Source organism: Silurus aristotelis, assembly GCF_946808225.1.
Source record: "Silurus aristotelis genome assembly, chromosome: 4".
Classification (NCBI taxonomy): domain Eukaryota; kingdom Metazoa; phylum Chordata; class Actinopteri; order Siluriformes; family Siluridae; genus Silurus; species Silurus aristotelis.
This window is the reverse complement of record NC_139577.1, coordinates 9,936,920-9,960,262: the sequence shown is the minus strand read 5'-3', so window position 1 is coordinate 9,960,262 and position 23,343 is coordinate 9,936,920. Positions and strand designations below refer to the sequence as shown.

The following is a 23,343-nucleotide window of genomic DNA, read 5'->3' as shown; positions in this document are numbered from 1 at the left end:
GACATTTGGTGTCACGCAGAGGATGCAGTGTCTCTTTTGAGTCTGCTTTCATCCTAAGAAGTTTTTCGTGCCACTGTCACTAGGGGATACACGAATACAGTAGGTACTAATTTATGAATTGTTCACTCACGTTCGGCTTTTAGTTATAATAGTGGAACAAGCTACCAGAGGCGTCAAAATGAGTAACAGGCCCATATGATTATTAAAATGTAGCCGTGTCCTATCTATAATTAGCCACAGCGCTCTGTCTCCTTTATCACCAAACCTGTCAAACTGTGCAGGCTCACCAGTGCGCGCATGCGCGCACACAAACAGCTACAGCTTACTTCCGGTACAGTGTATCTGTCCCTGGCATCAGGCGTGAATCAGGAAAGGGAAGGAAGAGGAGTTTACTGGTAGACATGTTCTGAAACCACACTGTCCTTCCCAACAGGACACAAAGGACAGGGAGAGAGAATTCACAGACACTTTACTTCAGGAGTGTGACGTGACCGGCAGTTTCAATTTCTGCTGTCTCAAACCCTCTCTCTTACTTCATCACACACACATAGACACACTCACAGCTCTGGAGCATTTAGGCCAGTTGGAGCTAACGTTAGCCTGCCCGCTAAGTTTGCTTTTTTTTTTTTTTTTTGTGGGATTGTGGCGACATTTCGCTGGACAGACCAACACTGGATGGGCATAAACGTGTAATTCAACCTAAGTGCCTGAAAAAAGGTAAAATAACTTTACTCGTTATTCGTGAGTAAAGTGATTCTATTTCATTTACTGTGAAGTTTTGGAATACTATGGCTGGACGGGAAGCTCGGGAGTTAGCTGGGCTTCTCCTCCACTAGTGTATGCTCTTCCCGAGACTAGCTATCACTATTTATAGCTGTATAACTAAACTGGGTAGCTAACTCGCTAATAATAGCTGCAGACACCACAGGTTGAATATGACTAAGAACTAAGTGTTAAGGTATCAGAACCGGGGAATTTGGAGAGTTTCTTTTAATTTTATTAGAAAATTCTCTAGTAGTTTGTATGGAATTTAGTTCGAGGAGTGTTAAAAAAATTAAATAGTTAACTATATTAGAACAGATGCGATCTATTGAATGTAATATCAAAATGTCCAGTTTTTTTTGTTGAGACACTTCTATTAGGACAGTATTTTTTTTAATATATATTTATATTATTATATTAGTGTTTTTTTCTTGAGAGGATCCTGAATGTTTTGCCTTCTGGATTGACTGCATGATTGATGAGCTTGGACTTATTACATGGTATATATTGATGTCGTAGTTAAATAAGTTAGACCTCAAATTAAAATGTTAAAATTTAACATTTTATTTGTCACATACACGTTCATACATGAGTATGACATATAGTGAAATGCTTTTTGACTGTCTGACTTGTAAACATGGAAAGTTGGATATGAAGTACTTTTTCTATATTAAAGAACTAAATATACAAAAGAAAATAAGACAGGTCTTTTTAAATGAAAAGTAATTTGTTTCCTTTTTAGAAAAATTTACACTTTCAGTGCTGAAATTACTTACAAGAATATCTGTGAAAACTAAACCTATTTAATGCATTTAATTGCCGTATTACATCAAAATGTAAATACAAATACATAAAAAACAAATAAAAATACATTTCAGATTACTCAAAAGGTATATGCACGGTACAGTGTTTTCTTACTGTTTTAGTTTGAAATGATCCCAAAACTTTGGAAACTTACTGTCTCTCTTTGGCCTGAATCCTATAGAAGCCTTTTTCCACCATATTAAAAAAGTTTGCCTAATTCCGACTTTTTTTTTTTTCGCAATTCTGACTTTATTCCTTGTAATTCTGACTTTTCTTTCTCCAAATTCAGACTTTATTTCTCTTAAACATCCAACATTTTTTGTGTATCCACCAGTAACCATGTTCTAGCACTACAGAGGGGATGACGATTTGTTAAAAAAAAAAAATGTGAGAAAACACCTCAGAATTCGACAAACCTTTTATTTAGCTTTCATATGAATCTTCTCCTTACCCTCGCTGTTTTCTCTCCATTTCTTCATTTTTTATTCTGCAGGTAATTTTGTGTTCCCTGTTCATAGCGCTCCAGAGTTTAGCAAGTGGTGCGGGAGTAATAATGGTTTGTGGAGAACGCAGTGCTCCACGTGTAGTTATATGGACTAAACAGAGCCAAAAATAGAGGCACACTCATTGCAATATTCACAGTTTGCTTTAATTATGGCGTGCATTTTTCATGCCATGGTTTTGACAACCTTATGCAACATCACATCGTATGTATCTATCCAGAATAGCATTCAGCTTTTTCTGGAGGTCATTTCTTAAGAATGTGAAAGTTGCACCAATTTTCATACATTTGTTGTTTGTAGTGAAAATGGACATGAATGGAACTTTAACTCGCTCAGCTTACATTAAATGAACAAATTGTATTAAAGTAAGTAGAAAACCATTTGTTTCACAGTCTGTTCTGTCAGCTATGCTAACACTGAAACGAACACTAGCTCTAAATCAATGGCTTTTTAGTGAACAGTTTCTCACCCTTCACCAGTGCTCTCTGTGGGTGACTGACTACACTATAGTATTAGTGAAATGTCCATTTGTTGTCTATACTGTTCAACCAAAAATCTGTGAATTCCAGACTGGGATATTACTTTTTAAGAGTGCTATGTGATAAAATATACAATGCAATGAGCACATTTGAAATGGGTGTAAAAACCCATATGTGCAATATGAGTATTAGCAAAAATTGTTTTTACAATATTAAATAATAAATACAGTGTACTGGAAATATGCCTACACAATTTGCATATACAGTTTAAATATGAAACACAGCATGAAGCTATGGTCAAAGACTTTTTGTGCTTTACACTTTAGGGTATATCTATCTCAGGAAGTGTCTATTTCTGAGCATCATGCATGGATGCTTGTATAGGATTAAGTCTTACACAATGTAAACTTGTCCTACAGGGACAGGAATAGATAGACAGAAACCTGTCTGTCTGTCTGTCTGTCTGTCTGTCTGTCTGTCTGTCTGTCTATCTATCTATCTATCTATCTATCTATCTATCTATCTATCTATCTATCTATCTATCTATCTATCTATCTAATCATAAAGAAAGGTACAATTGGTATATCGCATCACTCTCTGTATAATTTACGGCATTTTGGCAAACACCCTGTCCAGAGCCACTTACAAATGAGCAGGGGAGAGTTAAGGGCCACAAGTATCAGAATTGTAGGTTTTTGTTTTGTTAAAAATAAAATAAATCCAACATACAATGTAGATAGTACACGCTTACCCATACAACTCTGTGTGCTGCTGTTCAAATGCATGCAGATGTTCAAGCATCTGAATACTTATGTAGAAATGATATTTCAGTGTTTTTATTCAGACAGTTCTGCAATACTGTTTCATATGTATTTGTGTGTGCGTGTGTGCGTGTGTGCGTGTGTGCGTGTGTGTGTGTGTGTGTATATACACACAAACACACTTAAAATAAGTCTGACAATCAGCATATAATATGAAATCTCTCAAGTAGAGAGACTGTTAACACATAAGAGGTCAACCGATGCAAATTAACAACAATTGCTGTTTGTTTTTACATGGAAGACTGCACGCTGTGCAAAAATATCCAATATATAAATGGATGCCAAAAATATAAAATAGAGGATATTTGAGACAAGATGGGTTTCCCTAAAAATGTTTTATGAAACAAAAACTGTTCTTCAATTCAATTAAATTCATTTTTATTTGTATAGCGCTTTTTACTTTAAAAAGTAAATATGTTCTTTGTAAGTAAGTTTGTCCATGATGAGCAACTGTGGCAAGGAAAAACTCCCCGAGATGGCATAAGGAAGAAACCTTGAGAGGAACCAGACTCAAGAGGGAACCCATCCTTATCTGGGTTGCACCGAATGTCCATTCCGAATGTTCTTGACCTTGCCATACCATGAATATTTATATGGTCTGTGTTGCATGTTTATCCTAGATGATAATAGACTGACAAATACAACAAGAACACCGTAGGATAACAAAATATCTCACTCTAATCAAGATTTTCTAGTTAACTACTTTTCAATCACAGTGCCAGAACCTTATACAGAGGTCACAATTTAAGTTTGTATACTGCTCTTATTAATGTAAAATAGTTGATAGCAGTTTTTATTTTCATGATCCCTTTCAGAACACTACCAATCAACATAGATTGCATTCGCCAGTCTGTGTGGGAATAGCAACTCGGGAACTGACATGGGAACACCAGGTTCAGGAAGAAAACGTGCACCTATCAAGGATCGATTCTCTGCTGAGGATGAGGCCTTAAGTAGCATAGCACGAGAGGTAAGTTGTTAAACTGAAACAGTGTGACTTTCCTGCTGTTCTGGTCCATAATAATTTCATGTTTCTGGTATGCTTTGAGCTTTAGCAAGCTAAAGTTAATGGTGTATCTATAATTATATAGTTTTCTACTTACACTAACTACCACCTTAATATGGCTGGATTGGCTTGGATTGAACAACAAATTTCATATTCCATATATAAAAGGAAATATCACTTAAAACTTGTACAACATATCATTGAACATACCCCCCAAGAACAGTGGTGCTTGGTCATGAACCCAAGTAATCCACCACACTGTGGTGGAGGAATGCTTTTAAGTAAAGAGCTGTCAAACACCCATGTTTTATGATGACTTTGTTGGAGTGTTGAAGAGTGGTTTATCAGTATTGTTGCTAAATAGTAGAGATTGGACAGATAATTTCTGGATAGGAAATCACTGTTCTCTGAAAGCTCGAGTTCTTATCACCAACTCCTAACTAGTACCACCGGTCAGCAGTAGGTGGTTAAGCATGGCTCTGTCTCTGGCTGAGGAAGGCATTTGTTTCAGGGTCAAGGTCTCAGCTAGATCAAATGTCTGTAATAGTTTTTTAATAGCTTATTGCATTGTACTTAAAAGGTATTTCTGGCATATAAATTAGTAACAAGAAAGAGTAGACTTGGTTTGATGGTGCAGGCATAAAGTTTGACACTAATGACTTTTGTGTTCGAGTTTGACTTGTTTCATGCTGTACTAACCTCACTGAAAGGGTTCTTAAACTGCATCGGCACCAGTTGTGTTTATTGATAAAGAGGTTAAAGGCATTCTGTAAAGCCCTTTTTGGAAAATAAATAAATTAAATAAAAAAATTTGATAAATAAAAATTTGTGGGTTTGGGGTAGAGACCTGCATGGGATGAATTTTTCAGTGTTCTGTCCCGCTCCTGCAAAAAATGTTATTTTCCTCCCGCTCCCGAAAACGAAAATAAGCAACCGTTTCATTTTATTTGAGTTAGATTTTTTTGTGTGAAAATGATGAACATGGACATAAACAAGGAACTCTTCGGAACAGAGAACATCAACTAAATAATAAAAAAAAAAAAACAGGCCAAGGTTTTGTTGTGCTGTATGTTCCTTTTTTTAATAATGAAGTCGTATCTTTAGCACTGAGTGATTCTCCTCTGTCTTGCGCTTGAGACATTTTGCCTCGTTGTGCTGTAGTACCAGGCGAGAGTTTGCTTCCCACCTTGTGCATGTAAATCGTTTTATTTCATTTTAGTTGCCATTGTAGCTTTTGTGCAGTATATACTTAACAGTTTACTTGATTGTAATATAAATACGTGTGTGTGTGTGTGTGTGTGTGTGTGTGTGTGTGTGTATATATATATATTAGGGATGCACCGAAATGAAAATTCTTGAACGAAACACCGAAAGAAATTATGCCAATTATTATTACCATTGCATTTATGGCTATGACTGTGTACTAAACTTACTAAAATCAATGCATTTCAATTGCATGAATTAATTTTAAAGTTTCAAAGAATAAATAATTTACAAATTATTAAAATATTTATTTATAGCACATTTATAGCAACAATGCACAGGATAAAATAAATTTAAATTCAAACAATGTCTGTCGTGAAACTGATTGCTGAAATATCTGCAGTTATATGCTTATGGACGTGAGTTGCAACAACATTAAACAGCTCAGGTAATCACACCTCTGAAAAAATGTCGTCTGCTCGGCATGGCATAACGGGGCTCAATGTGCTCGATCAGCCTACGAAACCCCACATCTTCTACGACAGAGAATGACTGATCATTTAAGGCAATGAATTACATGATCTTTTGTGTAATGACCTTTGCCATGACACTATCACTGGGAAACTTCCTTGCCTTTTCAAAAACGTCCGCCACAGACGGAGTGCGCGTGCTCGGAGGGGTTTTGCTTTTCTGTGCCGTGTTCCTCTCATATTCAGCATAGCGATCGGGATGTTTGGATTTCAGGTGATAAATTTAACCCGACGTGCAGACGCACCCCCTCTTGAAATTTCGGCATTACATGTTTTGCAAATCGCTATCCGTGGGTCTTTCTCACATATACTGGAATACGTCCACACCGCAGACATTTTGCTTCAGACAAGCACGTGCTATAAGTGGTGTGTATGTATGTATGTATATGTATATATATATATATATATATATATATATATATATATATATATATATATATATATAAGTAAAATATATACATGTATGTATGTGTGTGTGTGTGTGTGTGTTTTGTGTATGTATCTATGTATGTATGTGTGTGTATGTATATATATATATATGTGTGAGGAAAATAAGTATTTGAACACCCTGCTATTTTGCAAGTTCTCCCACTTAGAAATCATGGAGGGGTCTGAAATTGTCATCGTAGGTGCATGTCCACTGTGAGAGACATAATCTAAAAAAAAATCACAATATATGATTTTTTTAACTATTTATTTGTATGATACAGCTGCAAATAAGTTTTTTGAACACCTGAGAAAGTTAATGTTAATATTTGGTACAGTAGCCTTTGTTTGCAATTACAGAGGTCAAACATTTCCTGTAGTTTTTCACCAGGTTTGCACACACTGCAGGAGGGATTATGGCCCACTCCTCCACACAGATCTTCTCTAGATCAGTCAGGTTTCTGGCCTGTCGCTGAGAAACATGGATTTAAGCTCCCTCCAAAGATTCTCTATTGGGTTTAGGTCTGGAGACTGGCTAGGCCATGCCAGAACCTTGATATGCTTCTTACAGAGCCACTCCTTGGTTATCCTGGCTGTGTGCTTCGGGTCATTGTCATGTTGGAAGACCCAGCCTCGACCCATCTTCAATGCTCTAACTGAGGGAAGGAGGTTGTTCCCCAAAATCTCGCAATACATGGCCCCGGTCATCCTCTCCTTAATACAGTGCAGTTGCCCTGTCCCATGTGCAGAAAAACACCCCCAAAGCATGATGCTACCACCCCCATGCTTCACAGTAGGGATGGTGTTCTTGGGATGGTACTCATTATTCTTCTTCCTCCAAACATGTTTAGTGGAATTATGACCCAAAAGTTCTATTTTGGTCTCATCTGACCACATGACTTTCTCCCATGACTCCTCTGGATCATCCAAATGGTCATTGGCAAACTTAAGACGTGCCTGGACATGTGCTGGTTTAAGCAGGGGAACCTTCTGTGCCATGCATGATTTCAAACCATGACGTCTTAGTGCATTACCAACTGTAACCTTGGAAACGGTGGTCCCAGCTCTTTTCAGGTCATTGACCAGCTCCTCCCGTGTAGTTCTGGGCTGATTTTCCACCTTCCTTAGGATCATTGAGACCCCACGAGGTGAGATCTTGCATGGAGCCCCAGTCCGAGGGCGATTGACAGTCATGTTTAGCTTCTTCCATTTTCTAATGATTGCTCCAACAGTGGACCTTTTTTCACCAAGCTGCTTGGCAATTTCCCCATAGCCCTTTCCAGCCTTGTGGAGGTGTACAATTTTGTCTCTAGTGTCTTTGGACAGCTCTTTGGTCTTGGCCATGTTAGTAGTTGGATTCTTACTGATTGTATGGGGTGGACAGGTGTCTTTATGCAGCTAACGACCTCAAACAGGTGCATCTAATTTAGGATAATAAATGTAGTGGAGGTGGACATTTTAAAGGCAGACTAACAGGTCTTTGAGGGTCAGAATTCTAGCTGATTGACAGGTGTTCAAATACTTATTTGCAGCTGTATCATACAAATAAATAGTTTAAAAATCATATATTGTGATTTCTGGATTTTTTTTTAGATTATGTCTCTCACAGTGGACATGCACCTACAATGACAATTTCAGACCTCTCCATGATTTCTAAGTGGGAGAACTTGCAAAATAGCAGGGTGTTCAAATACTTATTTTCCTCACTGTATGTGTGTATATATATATATATATATATATATACAGTGCCTTGCGAAAGTATTCGGCCCCCTTTAACTTTGCGACCTTTTGCCACATTTCAGGCTTCAAACATAAAGATATAAAACTGTAATTTTTTGTGAAGAATCAACAACAAGTGGGACACAATCAGGAAGTGGAACGAAATTTATTGGATATTTCAAACTTTTTTAACAAATAAAAAACTGAAAAATTGGGCGTGCAAAATTATTCAGCCCCCTTAAGTTAATACTTTGTAGCGCCACCTTTTGCTGCGATTACAGCTGTAAGTCGCTTGGGGTATGTGTCTATCAGTTTTGCACATCGAGAAACTGAAATCTTTGCCCATTCCTCCTTGCAAAACAGCTCGAGCTCAGTGAGGTTGGATGGAGAGCATTTGTGAACAGCAGTTTTCAGTTCTTTCCACAGATTCTCGATTGGATTCAGGTCTGGACTTTGACTTGGCCATTCTAACACCTGGATATGTTTATTTGTGAACCATTCCATTGTAGATTTTGCTTTATGTTTTGGATCATTGTCTTGTTGGAAGACAAATCTCCGTCCTAGTCTCAGGTCTTTTGCAGACTCCATCAGGTTTTCTTCCAGAATGGTCCTGTATTTGGCTCCATCCACCTTCCTATCAATTTTAACCATCTTCCCTGTCCCTGCTGAAGAAAAGCAGGCCCAAACCATGATGCTGCCACCACCATGTTTGACAGTGGGGATGGTGTGTTCAGGGTGATGAGCTGTGTTGCTTTTACGCCAAACATAACGTTTTGCATTGTTGCCAAAAAGTTCGATTTTGGTTTCATCTGACCAGAGCACCTTGGTAGATTTGCAGTGGTCTGATACTCCTTCCATTTCAATATTATCGCTTGCACAGTGCTCCTTGGGATGTTTAAAGCTTGGGAAATCTTTTTGTATTCAAATCCGGCTTTAAACTTCTCCACAACAGTATCTCGGACCTGCCTGGTGTGTTCCTTGTTCTTTATGATGCTCTCTGCGCTTTAAACGGACCTCTGAGACTATCACAGTGCAGGTACATTTATACGGAGACTTGAATACACACAGGTGGATTCTATTTATCATCATTAGTCATTTAGGTCAACATTGGATCATTCAGAGATCCTCACTGAACTTCTGGAGAGAGTTTGCTGCACTGAAAGTAAAAGGGCTGAATAATTTTGTACGCCCAATTCTTCAGTTTTTTATTTGTTAAAAAGGTTTGAGATATCCAATAAATTTCGTTCCACTTCATGATTGTGTCCCACTTGTTGTTGATTCTTCACAAAAAGTTACAGTTTTATATCTTTATGTTTGAAGCCTGAAATGTGGCAAAAGGTCGCAAAGTTCAAGGGGGCCGAATACTTTCGCGAGGCACTGTATATATATATTATATACACACACACATAGGAACCTCGATACTCGCAATCTCGAAAATTCGTGACTTTTCATTTGGAACCGGACTAAGAGGAACTCGTGAGAAGCCGTAACAGTAAGAGTAACATTTCAAAACAGAGTGTGAATTAATAAATTAATACCGAAAAAAAGGAAAGCAAGGCCAAAAACCGAAACACCGAAAGAAATTATGGCAATTATTATTACCATTGCATTTATGTCTATGACTGTGTACTAAACTTACTAAAATCAATGCATTTCAATTGCATGAATTAATATTAAAGTTTCAAAGAATAAATCAATTACAAATTATGAAAATATTTATTTATAGCACATTGCAACAATGCACAGGATAAAATAAATTAAAATTCAACCTTAAATGTTTAACCTAAATGCGCTCATGTGTACATTAAATAATAATGTACAGGCCCTCTGAAAGGCCTCCTAAAAGGTTGTAAAATTGAATATGTTCTTTCATAAAAACAAAGTGCATTCAGAACAAGTGCAACTGCTTAAAGATACAACAATACAACAATATCACTGGGAAACTTCCTTGCCTTTTCGAAAACGTCCGCCACAGACGGAGTGCGCGTGCTCGGAGGGGTTTTGCTTTTCTGTGCCCCGTTTCTCTAATATTCAGCATAGCGATCGGGATGTTTGGATTTCAGGTGATAAATTAAACCCGACGTGGAGAAAGACTTTGCAGACGCACCCCCTCTTGAAATTTCGGCATACATTGTTTGCGTCATCACAACAAACTGTTTCAGCCTTGTTGTTTCGGTTATCAAAGACTTTCAGCTGCACTTTGCACTTTTGGGCCATTTTCGGCCGAAAATTTTCGGTGGCCGAATATTCGGTGCATCCCTAATTATTATTTAATACCATTTTGCAGGAGTCCCACAAATGATTTTATTCTCCCACAACAAGTACAAGTACAAGTTACCACATTCACCTATCTTGCCGCACACGTTTGCATCGGGTCCCGCTGGAGTGTAGGTCTCTACTTGGGGGTTTTTCTATTAGACCAATTTGACTATTTTTTATTAGTTTTTTTTCTAGTCATATTTGGATATACATGTCCAGAAATGTCTGCCTGTCTGTTACTAGCCTATATATATATATATATATATATATATATATTCAAATTGCTGTTGTTTTCTTTTGTGTATTTGCATTTATTTGCTGCTAGAACTTCATGTTTACATAAAGTAAAGTATTTATTTTATATGAATTATCAATTTGCACAAACCTTCTGTACTGTCCTGGACGGTGCTACAGTGTCACTGTTGCACTTGTGCACTTTGTTGTTAGTTTTGAGTTTTGTGTAGTTCCATGTTTCTTTTGTTAATTTATGTTGTCTGAGGGGGCACCTTGGTCCTGGGAGAAATGTTTTCATTCACTGTGAACTTAACTGTATATTTCTGGACAATAAAAGCGTACTTGACTTACAGACTAATGCTTTAGTGACACTCATACAGATCATATTAAACACTAGCAAAATAAAAAATGCATGCGTTGATTCATGTGAAAGCATAATATGCCTAATGCGTGTTTTGAGGTGTTGAGGTTTTTTTTTATATTTTGTTTTCTGCACTGCAAAGATGGAGCAATTTAAAATGCACTTAAAACTCAACAAACTCTTGCTATGCTTTGCTTTCTTTGTTCTTAAAATGTCACAATAAAGGTGTGTTTTGTTTCTAAAAATGCTCTTATGTCTAGATTGGTTGATCAGTAGGTATTCACACTGTTTAAAAGCATATTGCCATATTGCTAGCTGCATCAGCACTGGGGCTTTTTCTATTTCAATGGAGCAACAGAAGAAACACACAAAATCATTAATTATGTTTAAAAAAGGACAGTAGGTGTGCAGCAGAATACTATATAATATAAAACTATATATTTAACTGCAATTGTTTTAGAACCATTAACAGAATTAAGTTAAGTTGAAGACCAACATAATCATCTTCTGATTTATCATTTTGGCTTGAAAGAGTTTACATTATATTTAACATTTTGGCATGTTTAGTGCACAAGCCTAAATAGGTGCATTTTTGAGTATTTGCAAGGCAAATATTGAAGAGTTCAGACTTTTATACATATAAATGTGTAATGTTATTAAAATTAATGTCACTGAAAATTGGTACAGTATGAGACAGTGCAGGCTTAATAAATCTACATATATAAAATATTTAGACTGTATGATCAAAGGGGAATTTGAAAGCAGACATTGTACTTTTATTTATTATTTATTTCTCATAGATTTTTTAGAAAAAGCAGTGCTTTTAGTCTGTTATATGAATGACATTTGGGTCAGAGAGTTTAATTATAGTGTAATTTGGTTTCTTCTGTTCTGCAGGCAGAGGCCAGACTTGCAGCAAAGCGTGCTGCCAGGGCAGAAGCAAGAGACATTAGAATGAGAGAACTGGAGCGGCAACAAAAAGAGGTAACTCATTTCTTTTCTGACATTCTGTGACCAATTATACCTTTCCCATTAAAACAAACTAATTTCACCACTGTAACTGGTGTCTAAAATGTTTTGGATGTTTGATTTAAATGTTAAAACTGTTTATGTATTCTTGAATTAAATAGATAATTTATACACTGTCATATTATCCTTAAAAGTTCAGTAAAGGGATCTTTAAATGACTGCACTTTTTTTTATAAAACTCTAGAAAATACCATTTAAAATGATAGTTCATTCAAAAAGGTAAATTAATTTTATTATTATTATTATTATTTTTTCTTTTCTTTTCATACTCATGATTCAAGCTTTAGTGTAACTCTTTTCTTTTGTGGAACACAGACACACACGCACACACAAGCACACACACACACGCACACAGGTATCTTGAAGAATGATTTTTTATTAAACCACAAAGGAACATAATTTTAGTCACTATTAAGTACGACTTTCATTATATAGAAATATACTTTAAATTTCATATTTTGTTTTTTACAGAACAAAGAAAGTGGTATAGTTTGAAGTTAATTCAGGTTCAGAATATAGTGCCTTTTTTGGATAGACTTCCTTTAATCTATAGTGGTAACCAGTGCTGTAGTTTTCTTACATGATATTTAAGTTTATCATCTATGTTTACTTGGGTTGTGAGGGCCATGTCTCTAAACATTCTTTCATTATGTGATTTTATTTTTTCTTAATCTGACTGTGACTGTTTGATGCAGAATCGGAATCAGCTTTACTGGTCAAGTATGCCTGAGCATACAAGAAACTTGTTTCCAGTTTAGAGCAAACCAAAAGCGCACATTTAACGTGACAGCAATAGACAACAAGACATAGACAAATACAGACATAATTACATACAGCACAGCTATAGATGACTAGAAGACCGTACACGTTGGCCCATGACAAAAGGTGACATGATAGTGCAGCGATTGTCCAGGTAGTTATAAAAGCATGTTGCACATTGGTACGGTATAACAAGTCATGGACTAATACAATCATGATTACACATACACAACTAAACAACACCAGCTAAATGACCAAGCACAGAAGATCGGGCAGGGCAGGTTGGTCTCATTGATGTGCTCTGTATCCTAACTGGCCTTTAATGTTGGTGCTTGTGGGGCAGATAAAAACCAGAAAGTGACTGACGCACACAGAATAGATTTAGGCATGGCCCAGTCTTAACCAGACCCTTGGACAGGTTGTGGTGGAGAAACTACATTCTCCTTCTTATTTACGTTGGTGTTGAGGTTCTCCCTCTTTAAGGCTTTGAAGATGGTCTTGTCAAGGAGCTTGAAGGAATCAGTGCTAGACACAGTACAACCTTCAATAGTGAGTGATGGCAGCAGAGTTGATTCTTTTTTAGTCAACTGTCATCTCCACTGTCTTAGTGGTGTTAAGTTATTGTGTCTACACCACAAGGTCCGCCTCCTGTCTGCAATCTACATGGTAAATCTAATTAAATGATGAGTTGTAGTTTATTATTCTTATTCTATTATAGTTGCTGTAGAATGCAGCAGCCATTCTGAATAAATGTACAAAAATTCTATTGGATTAACAAGGTTGGGGATCAAATCACTGAGTGAGATTCCTGATATCCAGAACTTTGTTTATCATGTCTTTGAAAGGCTCAGTGAGACAAATAACAACGATCATAAATAAGAACAAAACAGGTAGGAGCACTCTATCGAAGTTGTCATGCACTGCACCATCTCTTATTCTAGGATGCCGTTTACACGGTTAACAGTCTCATGTGATACAAGTTGTGTGATCAGATCATGTATTAAAATTTCACTGTTTTTTTCCTCTTTACAAAAACACAAGCCACATTTGGTTTAATGAGCTGCATAAAGACTTTTTTCTTCTTTGTTTTTTATTACAGTACACTTACCACCACTCATCCTCTAGTAAAAAGTGGGGGCATATCCAGCAGTGGATGGTATGACATTAGTTTTGAAGTGCTTGGGTTTGTTTACTAAAATTAAAAGTCTGTAGGACCAATTCCACTAATAGTGTGAAGAGTCTGAGTGCACATTGCCAGCATGTTACATGCATGTAGTTTACAAAGTACATTGTGTATAATCAGTATTTTACTGATTATATTGTGTTGGTAAAAACTTTATACAGTATACTAAATGATCACACATTTAAAATGTTTTTCGGGAAATATTCTGCTGCACATATAAAGTAATTAATGACATTTAAGTTTTCATATTTCAAAAGAAAGCATATAGGTAGCAAAGTTCAATTTAAAATGCAGTAAAATGGCAATGCAATATTCAAAATGGAAATTTATTTCTGTATTTCAATTTACATTTTCCTTTACTATATTTGCAAAGTTTGGTGCAAAAGGAAAATGAAAATGAAATTATATGATTTACATCAAGCAAGCAAAATGGCAAATGTAAATTTAATTTTCCTTCGCCATATCTAAAATATCTCTGATGGTCTTTAGTGGCTAAACACAATACAATCTACATGTGTACACACTAACATTCACATAAATTATTTTCAGGTAAAGAGCTCTTTTACTTATGCAGTATTTTCAGTATTTCATGATTTCAGTATCTTTTCCAGTATTTTTTTTTTATGATAAATGCATTTTATAGATGCTATATGATGGTAGAATAAAGGGATTGGTTGAGGTGAGATGGCAGTTTACGCATGGTCTTTGATTTTGCATGTACTTTCCAACAGACTTGTAAAGCTTTTGACAGCTTTGTAAGAAAGCAATGTATTGTTCTTTTGTAAACTGCTCTTTCCAGATTTACATGATCATTTCAATGTCCAAATTAGCTAATTATACTGATATTACACTGATATGAGTGAACAAAATGACTGCATGAATCATGTCCGCCATAAGAATGAGTGAAGCAGAAAGCAGTTCATTCATTTGGGTGCATGTGTCAGTGATACCTGCTTAGGAATAGAGGTACACAAATGGTTTATTTGCTGCTTGCTCCGGTTTATAGTGTAACAGCATGTATAGTTTTGGTAAACTTAGGGAATCTTTAATAGGTTTTGTTTATTGCATATTTATCGTTCTTAGATTTTTTCTTAATTTTATCCACCTATATGTTTGATTGCTGATCTTCCCCAACTTTAGGCTGACACAGAAAAAGCCCGGCATGGCAATAAATCCAGAAGTCAAAGTCGCAGAGTTTGTATCTCCTGTTTCCTGTCTTTTCTTCTTTCGTTTCCATTTTCCACTCTGTTCTTTTTTCTTTTTTGTTTTTCAGCATGCTTCTCTAACCCCCCACCCCAATCCCAATTCCTTTATTTTTTCCTCAGAAGGGCCTAGATGATGACACCATGTCTGTCCACAGCAGTGGAAGTTACAGGGTTTGTAACAGCTGGTTTAATGTAATGTTTGTCTCTGTGACTGTTTATGAAGCATTTTGGGTATCCTTCAACTTTGAGAACTTACAGCTTATAATTCAATTACTACTAGGCTTGTGCAATATACATGTTTTTTATTTTATTTTTATTTATTATTTTTTTTTTTATAAATCCCTGATCACGAGTGACAATTTTAAATGATTACAGTAAACTGAATGTCAGGAAGCAAAAAAATTGTGTGATTTAAGATGTAATGGTATCCTGTGTGCAGTCAGACTCTGAATCGTTTATTTATTTATTTTCCTGAAAGCACAAAGTGTCACAAATAATTGTGTAGTTCCATCATAATTATAGATAACTGATGATTAATGTCTGTCTATTTTTAGGTAAACCATACATACACTGATATATATTTTTTTTCATTTTAAGTAAACAGATCCACAGGAGATACCAAGCGCTTCCTTGACATGTCTGTTAATATCAACAAGTTCAAAACACCTGTACACATTAGTCCAGATTCATGTATTGCTTTGTCATCTTTTACTTTATCGGGGAAAAGCATGTTTTAAGACAGGCATTTTTTTTAACATTGGTTTAAGTCATTTTTCGGTACAATTTTGGTAGAGGTAGGGGGAAGAAATGCAAAACATCAAATTGCTTGTCGTTTTTTTTTTATAAACAATTTCAAATAAAATACCCACTTGGTTAAATCTATAAAATAAAATTGTCAAAAAAATAAAAAAAATAATCTGTACATAATATGCTGAAGAATCCATACTGTTGGCATTAGCAACGACAAGGAAGTGGCACGATTTTGTGCATATGCATAAAACTACAATCGTGTTTTGGCGCACTATAAATCGTATTTCTGGTATGGATTGAGTAGCCAGAGTGACAACGTGCTAACTTTAGTTTCATTTTTTCTTTTTTTTTTTTTTCATACCTCTGCCATTGTTGTGTATGTTCTCAAGTTTAATAATAATAAATGTGCTTAAAGTGCAAGGCACAGACTACACAAACTTTCGGTCCCCCACTTAATTCGTTCCCACACGTAAAAAAGGATTGCATTTGGTTCACATGTGCACCAAACTGAAAGCCCTGAACGGTTCAGCACGAATTTGTCTACCGGCACACTGCTTCTAACTACATAAACAATAGTGGGTAGGTGGGTGTAGGTACAGGTTTGGTTGTTTATTAACCTAACAATTAGGCTGGTTTAAATGATCCCTTTTAAACTTTGCAATGTTTTTTATCTTAATATAAATGTGAGTATTTCAGTATTACAGAGTATTTTTTTTTTATTATATTTATTTTTAAATACCCAATTGTAACCAAAATTCCCAAAAAATGTAAAAGAGTTAAATGTGTATAAAAGCAGAATGCAATGATTTGCAAATCTCATAAACCCCTATTTTATATACAATCAAACATAGAAAAAATTTTGAATGTTCAAACTAAGAAAATTGACCATTTTAAGGAAAGATTTTTAAATGCTGCAACGTCTCAAAAAGTGTCAAAGTCATTATTAAAAAGAAATCAATTGAGAAACATTTTGCAAATAATTACGGTAATTGGAAACAGGTTAGTAACATGATTGGGTAAAAGAAGAGAATCTTAGAGAGTAAAGAGTCTCTCAGAAGGAAAGATTGATTGTGGATTTGTAGTTTTAAAATTACCCTCCTCAACATCAAATTGCATACACTTTGAATATCTTATCTACGTTATATAATATGAAATCACTGTATGCAAAGCACAAGGGCTTAAACAATGCTCATGATCTTCAGACCTTGGTGACACTGCATTAAAAACAGTCATGATTCTGAAGAGAAAATCAGTGCATGGGCTCAGAAACACCTCCAGAAATTATTGTCTGTGAGCACAGTTTTTTGTTTCAACCTCAAATGTAGGTTAAACATCTGTCATCTGTCAAGTGAAGATGATCCAGAAATGCTGCCATCTTTTCTGGGCCAAAGCTCATTTAAAATTGATTGAGATAAAGTACTATCTATAGATAAGGAAATATTCTGTGGTCTGATGATTTTAACTTTGAAATAATTTTTGGAAACCATGGATGCTGCATCTTCTGGTCCTTAGAGAAGAAGGACCATCTGGCTCTTCATGTGCGTTTAGTTCATAAACCTGCATCTCTGATGGTATGAGATGAATTAATATATACATATTCTGAAATGTATATACTGGTATTAGAGCAACAAATGCTTCTATCCAGATAATGTCTTCTTCAGGGAAGGCCTTGCATATTTCAAGACAATGCTAAATCACATACTGCATCCATTACAAAAGCTTGGCTTTATAGTAGAAGACTCTGGGTGCTGAACGAAACATTTGGTGCACCATAAAATGAAACATACGACAAAGAACACCAAGGACTGTTGAGCAGGTGTATCTTGTATCTGGCTTGAATAGGATAACATTCTTCTCCCAAAACTTCAGCAACTGATCTCCTCATTTCCCAGACATAAAGGGACTTTAAAACATGAGTTTACCACTGTGTAGCATCACATCTTCATTCAACAACAGTCCCTTTATGTCTCAACTTTTTGGAGACTTGTTACAGCTATGAAATGGTAAATTTCAGTTTAAACATTTGATATGTTTTATATGTTCTGTCATTAATACAATATGGCTTTATGAGATTTGCAATTTATTGCATTTTGTTTTTATTTACATTTAACATTTTTGGAATTGTGGTTTTAATTTAAATAAAATTGCAGATCCGTAACTGAGATCTTGGTTCACTTTGAAAGTCTGAATTTTTTTTAATTTTGATTACAAATGATGATGATTTGATGACTAAATTATTTCATGTTAGTTTTGGATAGTGCTGTTTAAAAATCACATTATATGATAGAACTTATGATAGACTTATGATAGAATTTCAAACCTCACATGATTTTAACTAGAGAATTGTACCCTGTATTGAATTGCTCAAATGAAAAATGTATATGTTTACACATTGAATTTCTTCCTTATTTTAAAGTCTTCTGCCTCATCGCTGGTAGGCAACTCACATTACTCCAGCCTCACGACCTGCTCGAGGAAAAAAAACTTGGTGGTGCGTCTCTGTGCATTTCTTTTTTCCTGCTAGGAGTGTTTTATTAATTTTTTTTTCCAAGTTTTTTTTATCCAGGAGATTGAGGGTTTTACAGCTTTTATTTCTAACTTGCTTAGACTAAGAGCAAACCCTTAAATCTCTTTTAGCAAAACCAAAAACAACGGTGTACAAAGTACACATGTACTAAATGCAAAGATTCACAAATGAAGAACTTTAGCATACTTAAATTTTTGTCAGTCAAGTTTTAAGAACCAATGCTTTGAGGAAATAATGTCACGTCGACTGTATTGAAACTCTTTTTGCAAGTAGATAGCTTTCCTCACTTGGGCATTGATAGTTAGGTTTGTCCTCCTTAATAAATGTTTAAAAGTTCTAAGCCTACAACTAAGGCTTTCAATAATTATTGCAAAAATAACTTTTTAGGATGCAAAAAAACAACAAAAAAACAGCTTGAACTATTTTATCAATCATTTTCTTTGGCAGCTTAACCTGGTGGATTTTAGCAATAGTGCCAGCATTAGAGTTGATTTAATGTGATCCAATGAAAGTTAATTCTGTAACCAGGTAAAAGTGACTACTAAATACTTTTTAGCATAAACACATAATGTAGACATAACGAATAGTGAGACATGCCAATTTTGTAAATATTAAAAAGCATATGATGATGAATTTGTTATAGATTTTATATCTGATTTACACAAAATGGCAGATGACATTATCATAAACATGCCTCTGGTTAAACATGTTACCGTTAAAGGACAAAATTATATTGTTCTTGTTTACCATATTGTTTACACTATCACATTCTTTTTTTTTTGTGATCTGGTTTGACTAATCCTATAACTGTTCAATCACCTATAATTATAAATAACATGCAACATATAATTCACCTTTATTACACTGACATTGGTGGTTATTTGAATTTAAACTTTCATGTGGTTTACAATATCCTGATCTCTTTGCAGTCAGATGGAAGTAGTTCCCCTTTGAAGAGCTCTCATTCCACTGTATGTATAACTCTGTAATTGTTGGTCAAGTCATAAAAGTAAATTAAATCACTTGTTTCCATCATTATCTTCATTCATTCATTGAAATTCAATTAATTGAAAACTAAAAAAAAAAAAAGCAGTGGTTTAAAAATTCAGAATTCACATTTTTGTTTGTATTTCTAATTTACAGTTTATGTCCTATATTACAGGTGTAAACCTCAAGGACAGTGGTCTGCTTTCCTTCTGAATATTAATCAATTTCCTTGGCTCCTTGCAGCATTTAAAAAAATTTACTCTCTGTAAAAACCTGCTAAACTTAACTGAGTGTATTGATGAGTGTCTGAATTTTAAAGATTAGAATTAATTTAGTGTACATTGTTCACACTTGTCACTATGGTATATTATGTCAACAAGTGTTGTTTACTTATAGCTAGGTTTAATTTAAGTGGAAATGCTTCATTTGTCTGTTGTGTTATGTGATATGTAGTGTAAATATCGGTTTTATCTGACCTGAAATTTTTTAATGATCATTAACATTCAAAATAACGATAGTTTTTATTTTTTTCTGCATGGCAAACACAAGTTAACCATATGCTCTTTTCTTTTAGAGCTCAGTGTATAATGACCTTCACAGGAAGTCTGCTTCCTCCAGGAAAAAACCTGACCTATTGGTCAGTGCTTCTGATTCTGAGTATACATTTTAAAGTAAAATTGCACAATATAGGTAAAAGTTTGTGGATTGTAAATTTTTATGCGCTTTTTAAACAACTCTTTCTATAATTATTCCCCATTTGCTGTTATTATAACCTCCACTCTTCTGGTAATATGTTCCACTCAATTTTGTAGTGTGGAGATTTGTGCTTATTTATCCACAAGGCTGTTAGTAAAGTCAGGTACTAAGGTATGTGAGGTGAGGAGGCCTGGGGGTTCAGTCAGTGTTCACTTCATCACAAAGGTGTTTAATAGGGTTGAGAAAGCCTATAGCAGATCACTCAAGATCCTGTGCTTTGTGCACATGTGCATTGTAATGCTGAAAAGATTTAGGTGTCCTTGTTCAAGTGAAGGAAAATTTAATGATACATGTTTCCAAAGACATTCTGTACAATTGTGTGCCTCCAACTTGGTGCTAACAGTTGGAGAAGAACCCAATATGACTGTAAAATTCAGGGATCAACATGCTTTGGTCTGTATAGTGTATTTTAGACTTGTTTTGTGTATACAGCCTTTGTGAAATTGTCTGCTGTCTGCTATTTATTTAAATCAATACTTATTGCCATAACATCTGCAGTGACTAAGCACTTTTAAATGTTTTGCTGCTTAGGAATTAATGGATTAAATTCCTGTATCTTTTTTTTTTTTTTTTTTTTATTCAGTTTTCCACTTTCTTCCCCTCTAATTATTCTGTATGATTGTATGATGTAAAATCTGAAAGGTTTAACATGTTAATCTGTTTTTCAATAATGACAACACTTTCTATTATAGTGTAAAATAATCTAATTATTGTACTACATGAATGTAATTATGTAGTCTTTCAGTATACTTTTTCAATTAATATTTTAAATAGTCTATATTTTTCCTATTCTTTTTTTTTTTTTTTACCCACGTTACCTTAAAATAGTCATTGAATTCTACAAGAGAACTGCACCCATCCCCCAGAATTATTAGCATTAATCAAAACAACATTCTAGTTTCCAGATATCAAACATTGTAGGCAGTAATGTAATGGTGTAATCTAAATATGTGTAAGGTTTATCGTGATAAAGCACTTCATGCTTGATATTTGGAGCATACAAAAAAAGGACTTATAAAAATATTTTTTTGTTGATAAATGTTCCCAGGTTCTCTCTTTTTCAGTTTGCAGGTATTGGTTTAAGTCAGCAAATGGGGATGGCCATGTTGTTGCCATTCTGTGGTTATTGAATAATTTTGTGTGGCATTAGATATTTTGTGCATGTTTTGGATTGTCTTTCAGACAGATGTGCAAAAGATTTATTTAAACAAAATTGCCAAAATTGTCGTGAGTCAGTTTGCTTTTCATGCTAGCTTCATGCATTTACCAGTTGGTTATCAGTATCTTAGTCTTAACATGCATTTACTGTAGTGATGGTGGCATTCAACCGAATATTTGATTTGTGTTTTGTAAGCATTGTCAAAGATTTGTTGTAATATTTGGTATGAGACAGATAAGGTAGTCCCCGAGTTGCGATTGTTTGACACTAGCAACACAAAACTTAAAAAAGAATTTAAGATTTTCCGTATTATATGTTGGGACGCTGCCAGGATGCTCATGCCTTGTAAGATGCCTTAATCTTGGCCAGCGGTTGACAGAGTTCAGTTGTCTTTGTGTTAGAACGTGTGTTTTATTCTGTGTTTTTGGTGCAGCCAAAAGAAGAAGAAGAAGAAGCTAGGCTAGGCCATGTCTCGACTTAACATATTTTCAAGATAAGATGGGGTCATCAGAACGCATCTCCATTATAACTTGGGGACTACCTGTATTATAATTTCTGGAATGAAATTACCTGTATCACATATTGCAAATGTTTCAATTCCTGATTTTGGTTTGCTCTGAGAATTAGGGGGCATGTAAAGTTGAGTATGTTTTTGAATATTCAAGGAATCTAGATATCCAGTGTTCAAATCATAGTGTTGTTTTTGTTCATATTGCACAACCCTATATATATATATATATATATATATATATATATATATATATATATATATATATATATATATATATATATATATATATATATATATATACAGTGAGGAAAATAAGTATTTGAACACCCTGCTATTTTGCAAGTTCTCCCACTTAGAAATCATGGAGGGGTCTGAAATTGTCATCGTAGGTGCATGTCCACTGTGAGAGACATAATCTAAAAAAAAAAATCCAGAAATCACAATATATGATTTTTTAACTATTTATTTGTATGATACAGCTGCAAATAAGTATTTGAACACCTGTCTATCAGCTAGAATTCTGACCCTCAAAGACCTGTTAGTCTGCCTTTAAAATGTCCACCTCCACTACATTTATTATCCTAAATTAAATGCACCTGTTTGAGGTCATTAGCTGCATAAAAACACCTGTCCACCCCATACAATCAGTAAGAATCCAACTACTAACATGGCCAAGACCAAAGAGCTGTCCAAAGACACTAGAGACAAAATTGTACACCTTCACAAGGCTGGAAAGAGTTACGGGGAAATTGCCAAGCAGCTTGGTGAAAAAAGGTCCACTGTTGGAGCAATCATTAGAAAATGGAAGAAGCTAAACATGACTGTCAATCTTCCTCGGACTGGGGCTTAATGCAAGATCTCACCTCGTGGGGTCTCAATGATCCTAAGGAGGGTGAGAAATCAGCCCAGAACTACACTGGAGGAGCTGGTCAATGACCTGAAAAGAGCTGGGACCACCATTTCCAAGGTTACTGTTGGTAATACACTAAGACGTCATGGTTTGAAATCATGCATGGCACGGAAGGTTCCCCTGCTTAAACCAGCACATGTCCAGGCACATCTTATGTTTGCCAATGACCATTTGGATGATCCAGAGGAGTCATGGGAGAAAGTCATGTGGTCAGATGAGACCAAAATAGAACATTTGGGTCATAATTCCACTAAACATGTTTGGAGGAAGAAGAATGATGAGTACCATCCCAAGAACACCATCCCTACTGTGAAGCATGGGGGTGGTAGCATCATGCTTTTGGGGTGTTTTTCTGCACATGGGACAGGGCGACTGCACTGTATTAAGGAGAGGATGACCGGGGCCATGTATTGTGAGATTTTGGGGAACAACCCCCTTCCCTCAGTTAGAGCATTGAAGA

At 35.4% G+C, this 23,343-nt stretch overlaps 1 protein-coding gene and 1 long non-coding RNA gene across 26 annotated transcripts in view; one reads left to right on the top strand and one right to left on the bottom strand.

Moving 5' to 3' along the window:
• The first annotated feature begins 296 nt into the window (after positions 1-296).
• The window catches only part of lrrfip2 (leucine rich repeat (in FLII) interacting protein 2), a 65,607-nt gene continuing 42,560 nt past the window's right edge, over positions 297-23,343 (top strand). For 4 of the 25 annotated variants that reach the window (XM_083539948.1, XM_083539946.1, XM_083539963.1 and 1 more), the window contains exons 1-9: positions 313-717; positions 4,185-4,339; positions 12,005-12,091; positions 13,995-14,051; positions 15,219-15,272; positions 15,404-15,454; positions 18,450-18,524; positions 19,490-19,531; positions 20,122-20,184. In XM_083539948.1, coding sequence (XP_083396074.1) covers positions 4,250-4,339; positions 12,005-12,091; positions 13,995-14,051; positions 15,219-15,272; positions 15,404-15,454; positions 18,450-18,524; positions 19,490-19,531; positions 20,122-20,184 — 519 coding nt within the window. In that variant the 5' untranslated portion in view covers positions 313-717; positions 4,185-4,249. Of the gene's footprint in view, positions 718-4,184; positions 4,340-12,004; positions 12,092-13,994; positions 14,052-15,218; positions 15,273-15,403; positions 15,455-18,449; positions 18,525-19,489; positions 19,532-20,121; positions 20,185-23,343 lie in introns of all 25 variants that reach the window. The other 21 variants (XM_083539961.1, XM_083539944.1, XM_083539950.1 and 18 more) reach the window with 18 other exon arrangements.
• LOC310725333 lies at positions 16,364-21,165 on the bottom strand. The gene is made up of 2 exons (XR_014533330.1): positions 16,584-21,165; positions 16,364-16,540 (listed from the first exon to the last, which is right to left on the bottom strand). It is a non-coding gene; the product is annotated as an uncharacterized lncRNA (long non-coding RNA).